We start from the raw sequence: 19,889 nt of genomic DNA on the forward strand, positions 1-19,889 counted from the left end.
TTACCAAAAAAAGAGAAAATGTGTGCTTTGTTTTTTGTGTTACTTTCCCAAAAAAATATAATACTTGTGCAACACTAATTAACTCCCACACAAACTTGTAATGTATACTTTTTTTTAAAGAATGCATGGACGGGAACACACTGGCTCTACACAAAAAATGAATTGCCCTCTAAACCTAAAAACTGGTTGTCCCACTGCTGGTTGCAAGAACTGCAATCAAGCATTTGTGATAACTGTTGGTGAAGCTTTTGGACTACTCTTTGCAACTACTTACTTTTGTTTCAGCGACATTAGAGACTTGTTGAGCATTCAATCCAATTTAAGTTCTGACTTCGATTGGGCCACTTCATTTTGGGTTTTTTGAGCCATTCAGAGGTGGACTTGCTGGTGTGTTTCAGACTGTTGTCGCTTTGCATATGCTTGAGCTACGGGGCGTGAACTGACAGCCAGGCATTCTCCTTCAGGATTTTCAAGTAGAGAGCAGAACTCTCTCATGGATGCCATTTTTGCCCAGTCTCTTTTTTTATTGCTGAATCATGAACTCTAACTCTAACTAACTGAGACATTGAGCCCTGCAGTTCTTTAGATGTTCCTGTGGGTTCTTTGGTGACCTCCTGGTAGAGTCGTCAGTGTGCACTGTTTCAGGTTTCTCATAATGGCTCTCACTGTAGAGTACCAAAACCAAAACTTTATCTGTAAGGTTCTCTTTAAGTGATTTTTTTTTTTAATTAAACACATCTGGCAGTAATCAGGCCTCAGTGTGTCTAGTAAAATTCAACTCAGTTTGATTCATCATGATTATACAGGATTAATTAATGATTTAACAAGGGGGGGCAATTACTTTTTCACATAGGACCAGGTAGGTTAAAATAGATTTTTTTTCTTCAGTGAATGAAATCATCAATCATCATTTGAATCATATTAAATGTGTTTGTGGTTTTTTTTTCTCACAGCACTGTATATAGCACTTTACTGAATTTGAGTGTTTAGTGTTTCTTTACTTCCAGACTCATTCACCCACCAGGCTGGAAGTAATTCATGCAAGCACTTCTTTTAACCTACCCTAACACTCCAGTGGGTGCAATCCTGGAAATTCAGGATTCAGTATCTTGCCCAAGGATACTTTGACATAAAGGGTGAAGGAGCTAGGGATCAAACCACTGGCCTTCAGATTATGCTCTACTTTCTGAGCAACATGAGTCTAAGATTGGCTGACTCAGCTTTAGTGACTTGTGGAGATACTTGCTGGTGATATTTAAAATCTACAAGGAAAATGAAATGGAAATTGCAAGTTCAAACAAGGCTTAAACAAGAGTTGGTTTTTTAATGATTTTTAAATTATTTGTACAAAAAACAGATTACCACACAAAAAAATGACTGAAGTCTAATAATAATCATTAAAAAACAAAACAAATGTATTACTTATTAATGACTCATTTTTGGTTAAGCTTGTGAAAATCTGGACTTATGTTTGACGAACACAGTGTCATGCCTCTTATTGGTCACTAGAGGGGGGCAACGAGCTATGTAGCCAATCAGGTAAAAATCAGAAAAAACTATTTTTGTCATTACAAGTTTAAGCAAAAGGGAACACTTTGTCTTTATGTATGCGCAAACGGATTTCAGCCACTCAAATGTCAAAAATCTACTTGATGCTCTATATTAATATATATATTTTTTTCAAAGTCAAGGTTTGTATGACCGAGACGAGACTGGTAAATAGGATAATCCAGCATCACAGGGGCAGGTGTTAAATATTAATGGCTAAATATAAGGCTGCTTATCCGTGAGAAGCTTTCTCGCGAGCTGTGTCCCGCTTTCATCGAAACGGTCGCTTATTAATGATTGATTGACGCTCACCTGTAGTGACGTAAAGGGTTTGCTTTAATGGGCGCCTGCAAACAGAGGAGGAAGTGGGCGAGTAAAGACGGAGAATGTGACAGAAAGCGGCGGAGGAGTACAGCTGCTGCTCAATAAAAGCTGCACTCTTTCTGCGCGTCGGACAGCAGCTCCGAGAGCACCGGCGGACTGACCCGTGCTGTCAGCGAGTAAACGAGGCTGCTGTCAGAAGCTCTGCTCACTCAGGTAAGGGAGTTTGTTGGGACCTCTCCCAGTCTCGGTGTTGCTTGCACTGCGTGTCATCTCGCTGTTTTGAACTGTGGGAATGCGAGGCAGACATTTTTTCCCTCTCCCACCCTAATCCGTCTTACAGGCAGCGATGTTATTGGAAATCAATTTGCGAGTGAATGTAAGGCGAAATGCACGGAAAAAACAACCCAAAACACTTAAAGTGGATTTACAGCAGCGGGATTTTATATTTGAAACCCACATGCAAAGCTGATTTCTCACTGGCTGGTAGGAATGCCACTTAAAGACTTTCACCAGGCTTATTTATAATAGAGATGTGTTTATAAGAGGTACGCATGTATTATAACGGGCTTATGGGTCTGCGCTGGACTGTTCACAGAACAGGACAGGAGTAGCCAGCTTATTAAAAAGTTTGTTTTCTTGTGGTTACTGCAGCGCACAGATTTACAGGCCAGCGTAGGAGTAAGTGGTGACTCATGGGTTAAGTCCCTTCATATGAATTTGAAGGGTATCAAAACTCTGAGTGCTTGTGTGAGAGCGGAACTGGATCACAAGGTGGGTCACTGGAGATTATTTAGGGCCAGACTGTTGCCTTGTTTCTATTTAAGGTCCTACTTTATACACTATACCTCCTTTCAATTCTGTACTTTGTCCATTGTTGTAGTTGCTGAAGAGCCCAGACCAGCCAACATTAGGACAGGAGGACGCCATGTCTCAGAGCCAGTCAGAGGACTGCCAGGTTCCTCAGATCGTGGAGAATCAGTTCGCCACAGAACTCCATATATACGAGTCGGGTGATGAGTGCCCTTCGCCAGGCTCTGCAACACCCGAGCCTGAAGCATCCACACCAAAGGAGCAAGCGGAGGATGTGGATGAGGATAAAGTGGACAGGCTTGTGGTGCCTCAGCAGCTGAGCACAACAAGTCCTGCTGCACTGAAGGTTGGCAAGGAGCAAATGATCCCCAAGAAGTTAGCAGTGTCCAGCCGGCCTAAAAACCGACACCACACCACCGTGGTGACATTCCCGGTGGGACTGGAGAACTCCAGCAGTGCGAACCAAAGCCGTCGCTCAACCCCAAGGTCGGATTTGTCCTGGGACGATTACGACAGTGATGGAGATGGTTCTGGTATTAGGAGGAACCGCAGGAACCAGTCATACAGAGCGGCAATAATTAGCTTGAATTTTGAAACCTTGGCGACAGAACAAGCAACTGCAACCGAACTGAAACCTGTTAGAGAGGGCAGAGCACCCAGTCCTGCTCCAATTCGCACCCATGGACGTAAGGTACATAAGTTGAGGCCAGGGGGTCTAAGGATAGTGCTCTACTCTGCCCATCTGCCACAAATATATTGTAAATTAGATGAGAACTTGTATGCATGTCACAGTTTGATATTAGCTTATGAATTGCTTAGAAAAACAGGCATCCAAGCTAGCCCTTCTAATTAATCATACTTTAACTTATCCAATTACTTGGAGCATGTGCAGCATCATTTTCTTTGTGTAGTTGTGACCTTTAAACACATACACTTCGACTGGGTCTGTCAAGCTGTTTCAGTCTGGTGTAGCTACCAAAGTTCTTAAGTGAGCAGAGCTGCTACAGTCTTGTCCTTTTAATAGGTGACAGGGGGAATACCCAATAGTGTCAGCAACATTCAACTTTAGTAATAAAGATGATGGCGTGTTTCCACAATCGACTAGAATAGTGTTCAGGAAGTTTGTTAAAGGCAGAATGAGGAAAGAAAGGAAAAAATATCAGTATCAGTGACACACATTTATTCCACAGTAACTTCAGGCTGCACTGCTGTTTTGTCTCTAGGGAACCCTGGGGAGAAAGAGGAACCAGAGACAACGTGGATCATTCAAAGATGGTATGTCCACCCGTGCGCCGCGTTGTCTGCGTCTCTTAATTTGGTTAAAGGGCTACAAATACTCAGAAAATACTAATTACGTTTGACATTTTGAAACTATATTGCAAATGAATCTTATGCTCAGTCATGAAAACCTCATGCAGAGAAAGCTATAATTTCCATTCCATAGCTTGGAAAGGAGGGGACTGAAACGGAAATCGTTCTCCCTGAACACTCCCGGCATGTTAAATACTTGCTGGGCCTTGAAGGTTATCCCGAACCTTCAGGCACTGCGACGTCTCCTTTTTGAGATGTGATTTTTAAAGTCATCTCTCAGATCTAGTTGTGTGGAATTGAGAAGAAAACTCAGTTTATAAAACTGATTCTGAAGCAGCTGATAGAGAATAGCCTGAACAACACTTCTGTTTGCTTGTTTGCTTCTTTTTAAGTCCTCGAGGATCATTCGATGTTTAACCTGCTCTTCGATCTTTAACCTGCACATTTAACACACTCTCTGTCTACCGGCTGTCCACCTAACTGATGCATTCTCACCTCCCTCGTTTTCATTCTCAAATAATCCATCTTAATATGGTGTCACAAACCAGCTTTGGCATTTTTTTTTTAACATTTGTGAGTGAAAAACAGCAAAATCCACACGTAAGCTGATCACGATAGTAGATACTTTTAGAACTGTGCATTTAGGACTCTATGACTATACAATTTTCCAAGTTCAATTTGATGTTGATGTTGTCCTCAGCTACACCGCACCTCTACCAGGAAATCCGTGAGCGGGGGCTGCAGTCCACCAACCAAGATGAGTCCCTTGATGAGTCTGTGGTGGCAGAGCCTGCTGCAAATGATCAGGGCATTGTGATAAAGAGCTACCGACCAACCCAGCTCACCTGGAGCCAGCTGGTACACGTCCAAATGCAATGAGGGAATCAAGTATAGGCTAAGAGCAGTCTATAATAATCTCCAGTTATCAATAAACCAGCGTGCTGGTATAGAAATCATTTTCAGTCCTCACTTCCTTCAGCAGAGAGCACTGTCTGCCTTCTGGGTTTTTTTTTTTCCATTTTCTTTTTTTCAAATCAATTTGAATTAAAGTTATCTGATATAAACGCTTACTCTTACTGTACTGAATATGTTTTATATAACAGTCTCAAAAAAATTATTCAAAGAAATATTAGTTTCAAACTATTGATTTTTTTAATATCACTTTTAAAGGTGAAGGACACCGGTATTCTGGACTCAGTCACACCTCAGGAGCGAAAGCGACAGGAGGTAAGTGTGTGCGTGCTTACATAGCTGCTTACTATATCAGGTTGGCCTGGTAAGGTTAACTTTACTGTGTAACAAATCTCAGATTAAGTTGTCAACAAGAGAGGACACAGAGGAAGGTGACAGATTATGGTCATGGTTAAGGACCAGAAGAAATGTAAAAATTGTATGAGTAGGTTTATTCGTTTAATATGGCACGCACTGGGTAGGTGCATATTGTCTTGTTGAAGGTATCTGGTTCATGTAATGAAATCTCTTTAGCAATGAATAAAATGTGCACTGCAGGCTGTGGAACTGAGTAGTTTGTGGTAAAGATTAGTGAACTAATTTGGTCAATCATCATTAGCTTAAATTTAAGATGATGCTGCTCCTTAGGATCACTTCACAAACTCAGTCTTTGTAGTAGAGGTATGGGTGAAAGACAGCCACAATATGAGCTGATGGTGGATGGTGCAGTTGGATGAATCCAGAGAGACCAGTAAACCTCTGTGTCACAGCAGTACAGATCAGGTGATCACAAAGCCTGGCCATGAAGAAAACAAGTCCACGATGATTACAATACAAACCAATTTGGTTATTTTTATGTGAGTCATTACTCTCCACGACACTGCAACACTGGATTTACCGGTTCCCTCATCTTCCAAGTACTACTGACCCCTTTTCTGAGAGGGATTGTGGTGTGCTTCAGAAAACAGCACACCACTAAAACTCCGTGGATAAACCATAAATGCAACCATAAAACATTTGACAAGTTCAAAGCATTTCAGCCAAAATGTTTACATTAAGAATGTCAACTTTTTTCACTATATAAAATGTTTTAGGAATATTCTTGATGATAGAATGAAAAAAAACCTACGATATGATGATATGCTGCTTCTGTTCACTCAGATAAAGAGAAAAGCAGCCACAGCCTGTGGTTTCAGTAAAAACTGATACCAGAGTAAGAAACCCCCACACATACAGTGACTATTAATAGTGTTTTTTTTATACTGGATCGCAGTTTATTAATGCAATAATTATTATCATATTTTATAGTTTAGTAGAATTGGGGACATACAGGAAATTGTTTTGTTTTTTTAAAAAAAAAGGTGATTAAATGGATTCAAGCACAACATGATTACTGAAGGTGTCGTAAGAAAACTCTGATTTAGCCCAGTAGTTTACACTGAGTTTTTGTTTAGGGGGAAAAAGTTCATCCTGAATTAATTTCCTGAATGGAAACCTGTTCTCAGAGAATTTGTCTAAAGGCTCTCTCGGCAGGTTAGGAACCCGCTAAGGTGGGTTCAGGTGAAGTTAATGTAACAACAAATCCAGTTATATTTCATTCCAGAAACTTCTGAAAAGCCAACAAACATTACAAACTGATGCTATCTGTGCAGTGTAACACTATCCCAGGGTGGATTTTTCCCTCACCAGCCGTCTGAGATGTCAGCTGTTGTGTCAATAGCAAAGGTCCACCCTGTATGCACTACAGTCCCTGAATAAAGCCACACCCTGGGAATGTAATCATTCTCTGGCAGTCTCCTACACAGGTGCTTATCATGCTCCTTTGTACTTTTGGTCAACTCATAGGTCTACTTTAAATGGTGAACCAGTTTCCTGCAGTCGTTCAAATCATGTTTTAGGAACTATGAAGGCATTTTATTGAAGTTCAGGATTGCTGAGGTTAACAAAAAATGCTGCACTCCTTGTGGATAGACTGTAGTGTAATGAAGATTTGAGATTCTTGCAACAGAGATCTTTACTCAGTCCAGCAGCAGTGTTACTGTTACTTATTGACATTTCAAGCTTCAAGTCAGAACTTGTTAGATTTAGCTCAGCTCATGCCCTTTGGTCATTCCTGGAAGGTGTGTCGTTCCCACCTCTTCGTGCCTCCAAGGTTCTAACCGCAACAATAGTGGTAAACTAAGATAATGTAAAACATAGTGTTTATTCTGTTATACAGCTGAAAATACACTGCCACTAATCAAGCAGTGGTGAAGTGTCTGCTGGTTTTGCATTCATTACACTTCGGTGTTCTGTGAATTTTAAGATGAGTATCTGCAATAGTAAAACTGGATTTAGGCATTGCTCCCTTTGAGCTGCCTTTTTTTTTAAACCACAGCAGCCTTGATAAACCAGAATGCACAGCAGCAAAAGCTCATGTTTTATAATGTTGTCACCCGCTGCACACTGGGTTTTCTGGCTGGCTGTGATGTAGTGATAAAATTAACAAAGCAGAATGCAGTTAGAAGATGCTATGCCTCTGAAAGGAAGGAGCAAAAACCTATCGCTCTAAAGGAATTCTGGGATATGTAGGAACTCACTACATCACACACGAAATAAGGAACACGGTGAATTAAAGTGAAAGAACTTGACAGCAGCAAGTACATGTTGCAGGGTGAATGGCTCATTCCGATTTACTTGGTTGTGTAACTTGTTGTCTTCACTTGATAGGCCATTTTTGAGATCATCACCTCAGAGCATTCATACCTGCACAGCCTGGGTATCCTGGTACGCAACTTCAAGGAAAGCGAAACACTGAGGAAGACAATGACGGCCACAGAGCACCACCACCTATTCTCCAATATTGCCGTCATCCGTGACGTTAGTCAAAGGTCAGCGCATGATTCTTAAGGATCTCATAGTCATCATTACTGTATTTTGCTAATTTCAAAAAGACCTTCATTTTTATTTTATTTTTTTTCTGGGGAAAGCAGTGATGTTGAATTCATCTGAAACATATTACTTGTAAGGAAAAAGGTTGATTCAAAAATTCAGGTAGAGCATTTGCCATTAGCATTTCTGTAGTGTCCTGTAGGCCCCATAAACATGTTAAAACTTGCTAGTCAAACTGGTTCTGCTGCCTATCTGCTCAGAGTGGTATTCCCAGGCTTTATAATGATAATGTGTTTGAAACCAGCCTGTGTGTAATGCAAGCAACTTTATTAACAAAAAGAAATGCCCTTTCATCTTTGAGCCTCTTCTTCTGTTTCCAAGTAAAACAGTATCTGTGAAACTAGTGAACGTGTATTGGAAGCTGCTGTCTCAGTTACAGTACCTGTGTGTGTGTGTGTGTGTGTGTGTGTGTGTGTGTGTGTGTGTGTGTGTGTGTGTGTGTGTGTGTGTGTGTGTGTGTGTGTGTGTGTGTGTCCTGTAGTTGGTTTGTTGGCTGGGCGGTTTTCAGGTTTCATTTTCATCCTTTTTTGTTTCTTTAAAATTCACTTATCAAGAGCGGGGCTAAAAGTCATTTTTCATTTTGATGTTTGTTATTTATCTGTTCAAAACCGGTGAGGCAAAGGTCAAAAGATGTTTCTTCCTGTTACTAAAGTTGCTTAACATTGCCACAAACTATTTCTGTGATCAGTGATAGAAGTTATATCCCAAATACTTTGATGTAACTTAAAGGTCATTTTTGATTTTAGATTGTTGTGTCAAAGTCATAGATTTTTTTTTTTTTTACTAATATACAGTTCTGTGCAAAAGTCTTGAGACACTTCTTTCTTATTTTGTTAGAAAAGTTGGACGTTTGTGCAGTTCTTTCCTGAAACATGTGCACACATGGAAATACATTATACACGGCAAAAACCGTTTGTACAACTCTAGTGTGCTAGAAAGGAAAGCTTGAGTATGGCCACCTTAGTTTTTCAACATAACCTGAACTTTCTTCTTCTCATTTCTTTAAGTAGTGTTCAGGAATATTTAGCCAGGCTGTTTGAAGGATGTTTAAAGCTATTAATTGTATGTTGGCTGCCTTTTGCTCCGTTCTCTGTCAAAATGATCCCACACTCCATCTGTCCAATCCAAGACCGTGTTTCATTGTGGGTTTGTCTGTCTAGATGTGCTTTTACTCCACTGGCAGTGTGCTTGAGATCATTGTCATGCTGAAAAATGAAGTTGTTGCTGATCAGATGCTTTCCAACTAGTATTGCATGGTGGATCAAAATCTGATGGCATTCTTTTGTGTTCATAATTCCATCAAGCTAATAGCTTGACAATCACAGCTAATCTAATTTTTCCCTAATTGCACTGTTGGGGAAAATTTTTTATCTCTGTCAAGCAGTGTCATCACAGTATTTTTCATTGCTTCAACTAAAGAAATGGTAACAACTGGGTTTTAGTTTGTGTTTTTGCAACAGACTCCTAGTAACAAAGTGCCTAATGAGTTTAAAATGGGTTCTTTGCTAAGTAGTCTGTTATGTGTCTGTTATAAAACACTGGTACTACCCGTGAATTAGGTGATTTTTTTTTTTTTGTGCTTGAATAAATCATTGGTCAGTGTTGGGGGGAGGGGGGTATTAACTATTTAACTACTTCTCAAGGCCACTTAAAAAGAATTTCAAAGAAGTTTGGCTCATTGGAGTCAAAGAAATATGAAAGTGGGGGTTGACTCAAGATTTTGGCACAGTACTGTAAAATCAGAAGAGTAATTTCATCTGTACATTGAGTGATTTGTATTACACATCAGAAATGTAAACTGTTCAGTGGTCACAGTCAGTTCAGCCTGAACACCCTCTGTATATGTCCTACAGAGGTGGGAGAAATAACATATCTTTTAAATTGTTACTGAACTCTCCCTCAGGTTTTTTGAGGACCTTGAACAACGTCACTCTGACAACCCAGTGATCATGGACATTAGCGACATTGTTCAGACCCACGCTGCTAACCACTTTGAGCCGTACATTAGCTACTGCTCCAACGAGACCTTTCAGCAGAGGACCCTGCAGAAGTTATTGTGAGTAGAAGAACAAGCAAGCTGTTGAGTTTCTCCAGTAACATGGCTAAATGAGCTGAACATGTGTCTTTCTGCATCTCTTAGGTCAAGTAACAGTGCGTTCAAGGAGATCCTGAAGAAAATCGAAATGAACAGTGAATGCAGAGGTCTCCCCATGCTCTCCTTTCTCATCCTTCCCATGCAGCGAGTAACCAGACTGCCACTACTGCTGGATGTCAGTTTAAGCTTTGCTTTACTATATGAGTAAAAGTTCATATTCACAGCTCCTGTGGTGGAGATGTATAATTTGCACTTTTTTCCTTTTTTTTTTTTTTTTTTGTTTTAGAGTGGAACATACAAGGCAACTTAAAATGGATGTTTAAAAAAATATGGGTTCATGGTCAGCAGGTTCTGTGTGTATTTTCTCTTTTAGTGAATCAGAATCATACATTCATTAGAGCCCAACCGACACAGGATTTGGTAGAAATCCAACACATCGGCCGATATTTTTTTCTTTCAGACACATGAAACATAAACAGAAGCCTGACAATGCAGTTTAAAAATAATCCTGGTTTACTATTTCAACAAGCTGTGGATTAATTGTTTATGCTCTGCCCTTCTCTGCTCAGATCAGCTGATTGTTTTTGTAGTGTTGCAAGATAGTCGCAGAGTGCCCTCTGGTGGACAAACGTTTTTGAAGGGTGTTTCTATGTTCATCCATCCATTTTTTTAAACATTTTTTTTATTTAAATTATTGACTACATTATTATTGAATTATAAATGCTGATACTGGTATATCAGCCCTGCCAGTATATCAGTCTGGCTCTTATGTACTAAGTGTTAACTAATACACAAGAGAGTAACTGGTATTTGTTTGCTCCTCAGACAATCAGCCAGAAAACTACACAAGGAACAGCGCAGTACTTTGCTGCTATGTGGGCATTGAACTCCATCAACAAGGTACTGAGCACAGCTCAGCTAGGATGCATGTAAAGTTCTCTGCAGCTTCACAGTTATCATCTGAGAGCAGACTGTGACATTTATGCTGCTATTGTTAAAATTATTATGCCAACAGCTGGTCACTAGCTGCAATGATGGAGCTAGACGGATGGAGCGAACTGAGCAGATGTACACCATCGAGAAACAAATGGATTTTGGTAAAATCAAGGTGTGCTTCCACACAGTCAAGAAAGAATACACTGATACATACATATGGTTACACTGATTAGTAAAATATCATAAATGATTGTAGTAATAAATAATAATGTCATTTAAAAATTCATATGAATAAAACCTCTGAGTCCACTTTGCTAACCTGGAATGATAAATCTGTTGATGCTGACAGGCATTCCCACTGGTGTCATCATCGCGGTGGCTGAAGAAGCGCGGTGAGCTGCGCCTCTCACTTGAAGAGTTCAGCATATGGAAGGCTTTCAGCACCAGAAGCTACTACCTGTTTGTCTTCAGCGATGTACTAATTGTCACCAAGAAGAAGAGGTGAGTGGGAATGGCGTGCCAACAATCTTATTCACCTAAAATACTATTATCTGGATACAGTGGGAAATTTTGAAGCTGAGTATGAAGATGACTGTCAGAGTTAGCTTAAGGCTTTCCCTGTGTAATGATTGAGTTTTTTCATTGATTTTGATGACAAATATTCAAATGATGTATCTTAAGATGATTCCTGGTGGACCATAAGTAGTGGACACCTAAAAGATTAATGGTAGAGTACAGTAGAACCTGCCTGGACATCTGCTAAAGTGGGCAAAAGAAGAGAACACTTAAACCCACAAACAGTTTAATCCACTTGCTTGCTATTTCCTTGTGACTATAGTGGATACTAAGTAGATCCAGCTGCTGACAGAATATGAGAAACAGAAAAGAGGAGGGAAAGGGACAGAGCAAGGAGAGAGTATGGATGTGGTGCTTGCATACTTGAGATTCTTCGATCCTGCATTCAGCGTGTCAGCTCGACTGACTACAGCTTTCTGTTTTGAGTTAAGGAGAAAGCAAACAATGTCAGCTCAGAGGAAGGAGTCGCCCACAACACTGGAGTCATTTAGACACATTTTTAAGTCAAGTGATAGTATCTAGGAGAGACCATTATCAATCAAGTGATGGAGTTTTAGCTGCTTGGGATCTAGGTACATTGACACATGCATAAACTAGGTTTCACAGCAAGTTTGGCAAGACAACACAATAAGCTTAAAACTGCCATGTGATGGACTTTCTCTTTTGTTTTTTTTGTTTGTTTGTTTTCTCCCAATTGTCTGTCCAGTGAAGAGAGTTTTGTGGTGTTGGATTACGCTACTTTAGAGAATATTGAGGTGGAAATGGGTGAGGACGGAGAGAAAAGGGTGCCTACGTCTCCCAAGAACAACTCCAGCTACCTTTCTTTTAGACTACTGATGAGCAAGAACAGTGAAGGGAGAACAGAGCAAATCTCCCTACTGGCTGAGTCCAGGTACTGTGACTTTCAGACTCCTCTTAAGCTCAGCTATATATCTCTCAAAGAAGAGTTTACTTACCCAGAGGTCTAACAACTTCTAATGCTTTATATCACAATGTGATTCTAAAATATTGCTTTCTTTCAATACTGATAGTAGTTCTTTATTCAAAATCACATTTATATTTACCACCTCGAAGACCACATCTAATAGTTTGTGTCTGGCGCTCTCTACTGCCATGAATCTTAATGGCAGCCTAAGATCCTCCCGTGTTATGAATTTCACTGTATAAAACACTGGTTTGTAGTCTTTTTTTTTTAAAATTGTGCTTTATTTTTTATTTTCTATCACCAAGGGTGGACCGGGAACGATGGATAGTTGCTCTTACAGAACACAAGGAGACAGCTGGCTCCAATAATACTGATGGTAAGCTTGTATTATTATAAAGAATTATAAGTTTAACCACAGTGTTTGTTTTCTTGAGATGTTATTCATTTGTTATTAACTCCCTCAGCACAGTGCAGCACAGAAAACAGATGATTTGCATTCAGTTTTGCCGTCTTATTTGTTTACACAACTGCAGTGTTTCTTTCTTCTTCAGTTGAGCTTGTTAGATTTCCTTTGATCCATAAAGAACTACATTGTAAGAAAAGCTTCCAATAATTCAAACTTCCTACCATTTAGACTCAAAAGCATCAAATAGTAAAAGTATTTTGGTTTTTCTGTCGACACAGATGTAACCGAATCATTCAAAGATTACCTGGCCTGGCGTGACTAATGTCTTTGCTGCTATAAGATCAGAATAGATACAGACATTAAAATGGTATTTTAAAAATGAAAAGTTCCAGGAGAACCAGTCCGTTTACCATACCGACAGCAAAACTATTATAGAGGTGGTGTTGCAGCTTGTGTAGTGTTTAATAGCAAGCATAGCTGTTGACATTTGGTTTTGTTATCAAAGGGTGTGCCACTCAAAAGAAGTTATGGTATGTACTTTGGTGTCATTTTACACCCTGTTGGATATAAGTTAGTTTCCTACTCCTTTGTAGGACAGTAAGATGTTCAACATTCAGTTTTATGAACTTCACTGCCTTGTGCTTTTCAGGTCTGCCACAGTATGAGGCCACCAAATCCTACATGCCAAAGGAGCCAGATGAACTGGGCCTGAAAGAGGCCGAGCTTGTCATTGTCCTACAAAAACAAGAGGGTGAGACTTTAACTTCTTTCCAATCTGTAATACAATGCAAATTTCACACCATCAAACACAAGAGTGTCGCTGTTCTTTTGGTTAAAAGCACAAAATAAAATGTGAGGTGCTTTAAAGTTGACCTTAACAGCGATCTTCTCCTAGGATGGTGCTATGGGGAGAGAATGCGAGATGGAGTGAGGGGCTGGTTTCCTGATAGCTGTGCCACAGAGATCACCAATCCTGACGCCATAGAGAGCAACGTACAGCGTATGAAGCGTTTGCGCAAAGAGACCAACGTCTGAGACATTGCACTGCTGATGAATCGTACTAAACATAAACTATCAATTATAGTAGATGTGGTCCAGCAGTCCATTACCAACAGACTGAAAAACATTGACTGGGCACAGAGAAAACCATAACCAATCATTAATGCTATGCTCTGGTCTCAGATGCGATGATTCAGGTTCCTATTTCTACCTTGTGCCTTCCATTTCTACCATCAGGCTATCAAAACACATTATTTGAAACTGTGTCGATCTCTTTCAGGAACAATTGAACAGTAAGGATTTTTGTCCACCTGTATGAATATGCAGCACAAAGGCTTCCTGGCGAAGTGTACAGTTTAGTCACTTTGTACAGCTCACTCCAGCCATATTCTGTTTAGCTGGTTTTTAAGCTGCATTTTAATTTACTTGCTGCAGTAAAATGATCTTTAGATGTAGAACACATTTGTGGATAAATACTGGTACTACACTGTCAATGTATAAAATGTTTTAAAGGGTTTTATTACTGTGCTGTGAAAAAGTGACCAAAGTTCTGATTAAACATTTACCACTGTAAATATAGTTGATGATAACCACACCATTGCTCAAGTCCCTCATCTTTATATGAAGTGGGGAATAAAAACAAAACCTTAAACTGTGTCTTCTGTAAATGAAAGATTAGAATGTGTCTTTTTCCATATCCTGTATACTTGAAATAAAAACAGCCACCACTCCAAACATTTTTCCTGGGTTCTGGACTTTTATTTGAGCTTGCATTTTGTTAAAATGTTTGAATACATAAAAAGTTATTTAAAAATGTCAAACTGACCAGATATCAAATTCCATTTTATCTTTAAAAACCATTTGGTGTAAAAACTTAGGACAGATTTAGAAAAACATTTGCTGTTTCCCCAAAACTTTTTGTAGCTGTCACATAAAAATAATGGAAAAAAAACAAGTCTGCATAGATTCTGCAGGCCATCGGTGGTAATCTGGTCAAATGCATGGTGCAAGCTTGTGACGATCGTCAAGTCAAATCTTTATTGCTCAGATCTTATTTGATGTTTCTTCTTGTTGACAAAAAAACTGTAAAAGAAGAAAATTAGCAATTAGTCCACTGTATGTTTTTATTAAACATTCCCAGCCATTTGGATATAGACATTTTGCATGGTGTATAATGAAATGCCTAAAAATGTGCATCACCAGAGACACTATTCAGAGCTGCTGTTCAGACAGCAGTGAGACAAAAGTGATAGAGCTCAGTGGTGCCAGACTGTTTGCTTAATCAAATCCACTAGATTACCTCAGGCTTTCGGACTGTCCACTACAGAGCCAAAAAGTGTATAGGACAAGCTATTCAGCTTTACAAAACACTGCTGTAATGCTGCCTAGTTATTTTGCTTTCAGTCCCAGATGCTGAATCTAATGAACACATGTGAAATCCGACATTATGAATATGGTCAAAGCAGACTCACCCGGACGATGGTAAAAGATGGTAGGTGCCGGTGGGCAGGTAATTTCCTACTCAGCCCCACCCTGCTGGGCCTCGGGAGCGGACGTTTTCTCTGCCGATGTGTCACCTCCTGTCTTGGCCTCCTTGTTTTCCTGGCCAGGTTTGCCACCAGTCTGTTGGCGTCTGCGGCGGTAATTGAAGTTGCGGCGGTAGCGGCGCTGGCGGGGCTGCTGATTCTGACCACCTTCACCGCCCTGATTCTCCTTGTCCTCCTCAACGTCCCGCACCGGTCTGGGACGGGGTGGACCCCTAAAGTTAACAAACAAGGAAGAAGGAAGAAGCTATAAGCAAACAATGAGGGCACTAACTACAAGGCAGAAATACCATGCAGAAAAATACATCTAAAACAAGATGCAGGATTCAAGTGACTAACAAATTGCTGCTGAAAAGCTGCAATTTGTGGATAGGCTGCAACAAAAGGAGAGATTATCTATCCAAACATGTGGAGATTACTACTAGTAAAAGAATCAAATAGAGAAATCTTAGTTGCTGGACACAAGACCAGGATGGAAACAGCCCAAATGTTTATTCGCCTATTGTTGCAGTCCTACATCAGTGAAGCCAACATGCAAACCTTGGTCTGAACCTTGGTCGGAAGCCTCTGTAGTAGTTCTGCCTCGCTGGTTTGTTGCCCTGGTCTTGACCTCCCTGGCTCTCGTCACCCTCACCTCCCTGAAAGCAAATGGATCAAACTGGTCAAACGCCTTCTGAACCATAGTTCAGTAGTGACATGCACCACTCTAATGAAACTAGCAAGCTTAAAGAGTTAATATTGAAATGATGAATGAGCATTACCAGGTAGTTCACCGTAACAATTATGGGGCCCTATTAGAGTCAGTTTGTAAAATACTGGCAAGGCCCCCGATACACCAAGATTTATTGGTCACAACCACGTGAGGGTTAGGAGAGGGTTAAGAGCCGAGTATGACATAATCATATTACGGTCCCGAGTTAAGGGACAACTGGGTGTCTGTTTCAGGATAGTAGCCTGTGACAGCGTACCTCAGTCATCTCTCCGCGTGGTGCGTTGGTGTACGGGGGCCGGCGGCCGTATCGTCTACGTACAAAGTATGGTGGGTAGCGCCGTCTGCCAGGGTACGTGGGTCTGCGCTGCTGTTGCTGCGAGTCTCCTTCAGGGGCATTCTCTCCACCCTCTCTGCTTTTGTCACGTCCTCCGCTGCCTTGCTCACCCTCTCCATCACTCTGGTAGTTCTCTGGATAGTCTCCTCCACGGGGAGGGCCCCTCCTTCGGGGGTACCGCCTATAGCGGTTCCTGTCAGCAGCATACTTGCTTCCCTGGACTGCAACACCTCCTGGGCCGGTGACATTTGCAGCCTCTGCTCCCTGTGTCCGCAGTAAGATGTTTTTATTTATTTTTTTAAACTAGAGAACATTCATGGGATGTTTTCTTTAGAAGCTGCCAGACTATAAAACCGAATTACTAACCAAAGAAAAGCTTACCTTCTCTCCCTCGACTACATCAAACTCCACAGTTTCTCCATCTCCAACACTGCGAAGATATTTTCTCGGGTTGTTCTTTTTGATGGCTGTCTGAAATCATAATGGTTCACATTTGAAATGTTTCTAATCATCATAATCATCTGATTTTGTTTTAAATTATGAAAAAAAAAAAAAAAATTGCAAAGCTTACCTGGTGTACAAAAACGTCCTCTTTTGTATCATTCCTATGAATTTAAAAAGAAAAAGAAAAAAAGCAGAACACCATTAGAAGTATCCTACTGAGCCACAAAAAGCAGTGATGCCTCTGCAGACTACAACAAAGCGAATGAGTGTAAGGATTAACAGATGCATGCAACCAGAGTTTGGAGACGTGTAGATAATTCATCTGGGCAGCTTTGTAAGCAAATCATAGCCATAATAGGATTGGGAATGTTGTTTCACACTATGGAAAGAAGGGATGGGTGGAGTCAACTTACCTGTTGATAAACCCATATCCATTCCTGACGTTGAACCATTTGACTGTACCCAAGACTTTTGTTGCTGTAAAGAAAACAAATTATGATATATTACTGATCATTTTAGATGCATCTCGGTATTTAATAAGACTTCTAACAATGACAAAGTGTAAAATAAGAACAGACCATGAGAAAGTGACACATTTAATGTGGAAGCTAAATATAACTCCCAACTGTCATTCTTATTATAGATCCTGGCGCTTAGGAGTGTCTTGTGCCAGCTGCATTTGGTGTGAGGTAAGCACCATCATGAGCACCACGAAAGAGTACCACGAACGAGTACCGACTAGATTACTTCTCGGGTAAATTTCCAGACTTTATTGCCCCGATTTATAATGTCCCCGTCTACTGTGGTCATAGCAGGCCGCTGTAGCTAAACACATTGACTTTTAACTACAGCAGACCTACTGCCCCATTTTAGACGCACTACTGAGCGTTCACACGTGGTAGAGTCGCGCCCGGATATGTTAGCGAGCCCAGCTGGCTCGTTAGCATAGCTATGTAGCTGAGATGGTCTGAACCATGTGCTTGGATTACTGCCAGCAGGCGGAAATGAACATAACACATCGGACAGCTTCTATTGTGACCAAATGCTTAGGACGTTAAAAAAATAAAAATAAAAAAATGCCACGGTTATACTGGTTTCAATTAACAACCAAGGAAATGGCGAAAGAAATCAGTGGAATACACGGCGGACATTTTGGATGGCCTCTTTAGCCATGTAAATAGCTCAAGCTAGCTGGCTAGGCTAATATAGCTTCGCAAACAAGCGAGCAACCGTCGGTCGATCACTAGGCCCCAATGAGACCTCATCAATTCCACCGAAAATAGTCGACCATTGACAGTTGTGCTATGGTGCTTTTCCGATCAAATCCAAATATAAATCGCTGCTAATTGTAACAGTGAAAAGTTTGAATATAGTTTCGACTGTTTCAGATGATTTTTTTTTAATATTTCACCGGGGAGCAAGACTCGTGCGAACAAAGGATGGCAAGTCGCTAACGCTAGCTTGATTTCGATATAATTTGTAACCGGTTAAGCCATTTGATATCTCGGTGTTCCACAAATATGGCATTAAAGTTCACTTTAACACATCATTTCCAATTTCCTGCCTGCTTAAAAGGAGCACCGACGTTGCCATATAAACACAGGATCTGATAACGGGCAGAAACCTCTTCGTTTACGTGACGGCCGACCGGTACCAGGGCATTCTATGGCGTACGTTAGACGCGAGGAGGCCGATGAACATAAGGGATTAACAGTCTAAAATACCTCATTTTTAAAAAAAATACTCACATGTCTTCTAAAATTATTTTAATATGAAGACCAAAGTGTTAGCTATTAAAGAATGAATAAGCAGCGGTCTATAAAAACTATAAAAAGCTTGCGCTGCCTAGCTTCCAACCGATACTTTAATTCTGTATCGCCAGCACGTAAACGTTTAGCGTTTTTTTAGGCACCAAAAGAAAATTTAACTTTTCTAAGAATGCTTCTCGTTAGTAAAAGCCAATACACTGAATAGAACATAGCCCATGAAATAATTCAATAATTTTAGCCAAAGGGACCCAAAAATATACTGGGTCCCGTTGGCTCAAATAAAAATTTATCTAATGTTAATGTAACAGTGTAATTTAACATGTGCTAACGTTGTGCGGCTCAACGGCCGTGTCTAACGAACGTTTTTTAGTTTACAGTATACTGAGCTGTGGATCGAGTTGACATTACCAGCTACCACTTTTGCGCATTGCCCCTGTGCCATAAAACACGTTAGCTATCTAGTTAGCTTAACTAGCTCCAGCAGTCTTACCGATGACCTTCTTATCCCCCGCGGAAGCTGCGGCTGCCGGGCTGGATGGGCTCTCCGCATCGGCAGCAGGCTGCGGCGGTTGTTGCTGTGTCTCGGCCTCGCTGCTCATTGTTACTTGTTGGTAATGGCTTCAGCCGGCGGCGGCTCTTTGCTATATTTCCCGGTGCTAGATGGTAACCTGGGCCGGCGGTGGTGGGGGCTACTGCCTTCGGGCTCTCTGCTTTCCTCTTTCCGCTCCCGTTGCCGATCGAACTGGGCAGAATGAGATGAGGTGCCGGGGAACGTTCCTACTCGGAGGTCCGCCCAACTGCCATTCTAATTGGTTGGAAAGTGTAACAGGAAACACTCGCGTTCCAATTAGCCTGAGCAACTGTCAATTTCGCTTCGGAAACGCGTTGGGTAAAATGATTGGGTAAAGGAAACCGTACCTGTCCATTCTCACCACCCCTTCATGATGTCAGAGCCAGACGAATCAGACCACATAACCGTGACAGTTTTGGAACAGTGCCTACTTGGTAAAATCATGTTCTGCTGACGGACCTGGAGCTAATATACATATAGTTTAAAATATAATTGTAGTTATCATTATGCAATACATAAAACTGCATGGAAATATTTCAAAAGACTTGGCCAAAATAGTGTGATTATCGTGTGTTAATCGCACACGGGGCAAAGGAAAGTCAACAGCTGAATATTCTGCTTAAGAGATCTAGAATCACGGGCCCATTAAAGAGAAAAACGATGCCTGAATGTTTAAACTATTTTCAGTTTCATTGTGTACGCT

The 19,889-nt window shown here is 40.8% G+C and overlaps 2 protein-coding genes across 5 annotated transcripts; one reads left to right on the forward strand and one right to left on the reverse strand.

The window, feature by feature from the left end:
- The first annotated feature begins 1,790 nt into the window (after window positions 1-1,790).
- arhgef16 (Rho guanine nucleotide exchange factor (GEF) 16) lies at window positions 1,791-14,708 on the forward strand. The gene is made up of 15 exons (XM_063463219.1): window positions 1,791-2,085; window positions 2,753-3,373; window positions 3,906-3,957; window positions 4,694-4,851; window positions 5,164-5,220; window positions 7,654-7,814; window positions 9,779-9,931; window positions 10,016-10,145; window positions 10,796-10,870; window positions 10,986-11,078; window positions 11,256-11,407; window positions 12,189-12,374; window positions 12,713-12,783; window positions 13,463-13,564; window positions 13,709-14,708. Exons 2-15 carry the CDS (start codon window positions 2,798-2,800, stop codon window positions 13,846-13,848), a joined length of 2,106 nt encoding a protein of 701 aa, XP_063319289.1. The 5' UTR covers window positions 1,791-2,085; window positions 2,753-2,797; the 3' UTR covers window positions 13,849-14,708.
- On the reverse strand, window positions 14,548-19,341 carry ybx1 (Y box binding protein 1). 4 transcript variants are annotated; one of them, XM_063463224.1, is made up of 8 exons: window positions 19,106-19,341; window positions 17,260-17,323; window positions 16,974-17,007; window positions 16,784-16,873; window positions 16,388-16,666; window positions 15,909-15,994; window positions 15,285-15,571; window positions 14,548-14,895 (listed from the first exon to the last, which is right to left on the reverse strand). In XM_063463224.1, exons 1-7 carry the CDS (start codon window positions 19,212-19,214, stop codon window positions 15,331-15,333), a joined length of 903 nt encoding a protein of 300 aa, XP_063319294.1. In that variant the 5' UTR covers window positions 19,215-19,341; the 3' UTR covers window positions 14,548-14,895; window positions 15,285-15,330. The 4 variants fall into 4 exon arrangements, with proteins under 4 accessions (XP_063319294.1, XP_063319293.1, XP_063319292.1 ...); XM_063463223.1 differs by having other exon boundaries at window positions 15,897-15,994; XM_063463222.1 differs by having other exon boundaries at window positions 16,325-16,666.
- Window positions 19,342-19,889: the final 548 nt, after the last annotated feature.

This window comes from Pelmatolapia mariae, linkage group LG20 (genome assembly GCF_036321145.2).
Source record: "Pelmatolapia mariae isolate MD_Pm_ZW linkage group LG20, Pm_UMD_F_2, whole genome shotgun sequence".
Classification (NCBI taxonomy): Eukaryota; Metazoa; Chordata; class Actinopteri; order Cichliformes; family Cichlidae; genus Pelmatolapia; species Pelmatolapia mariae.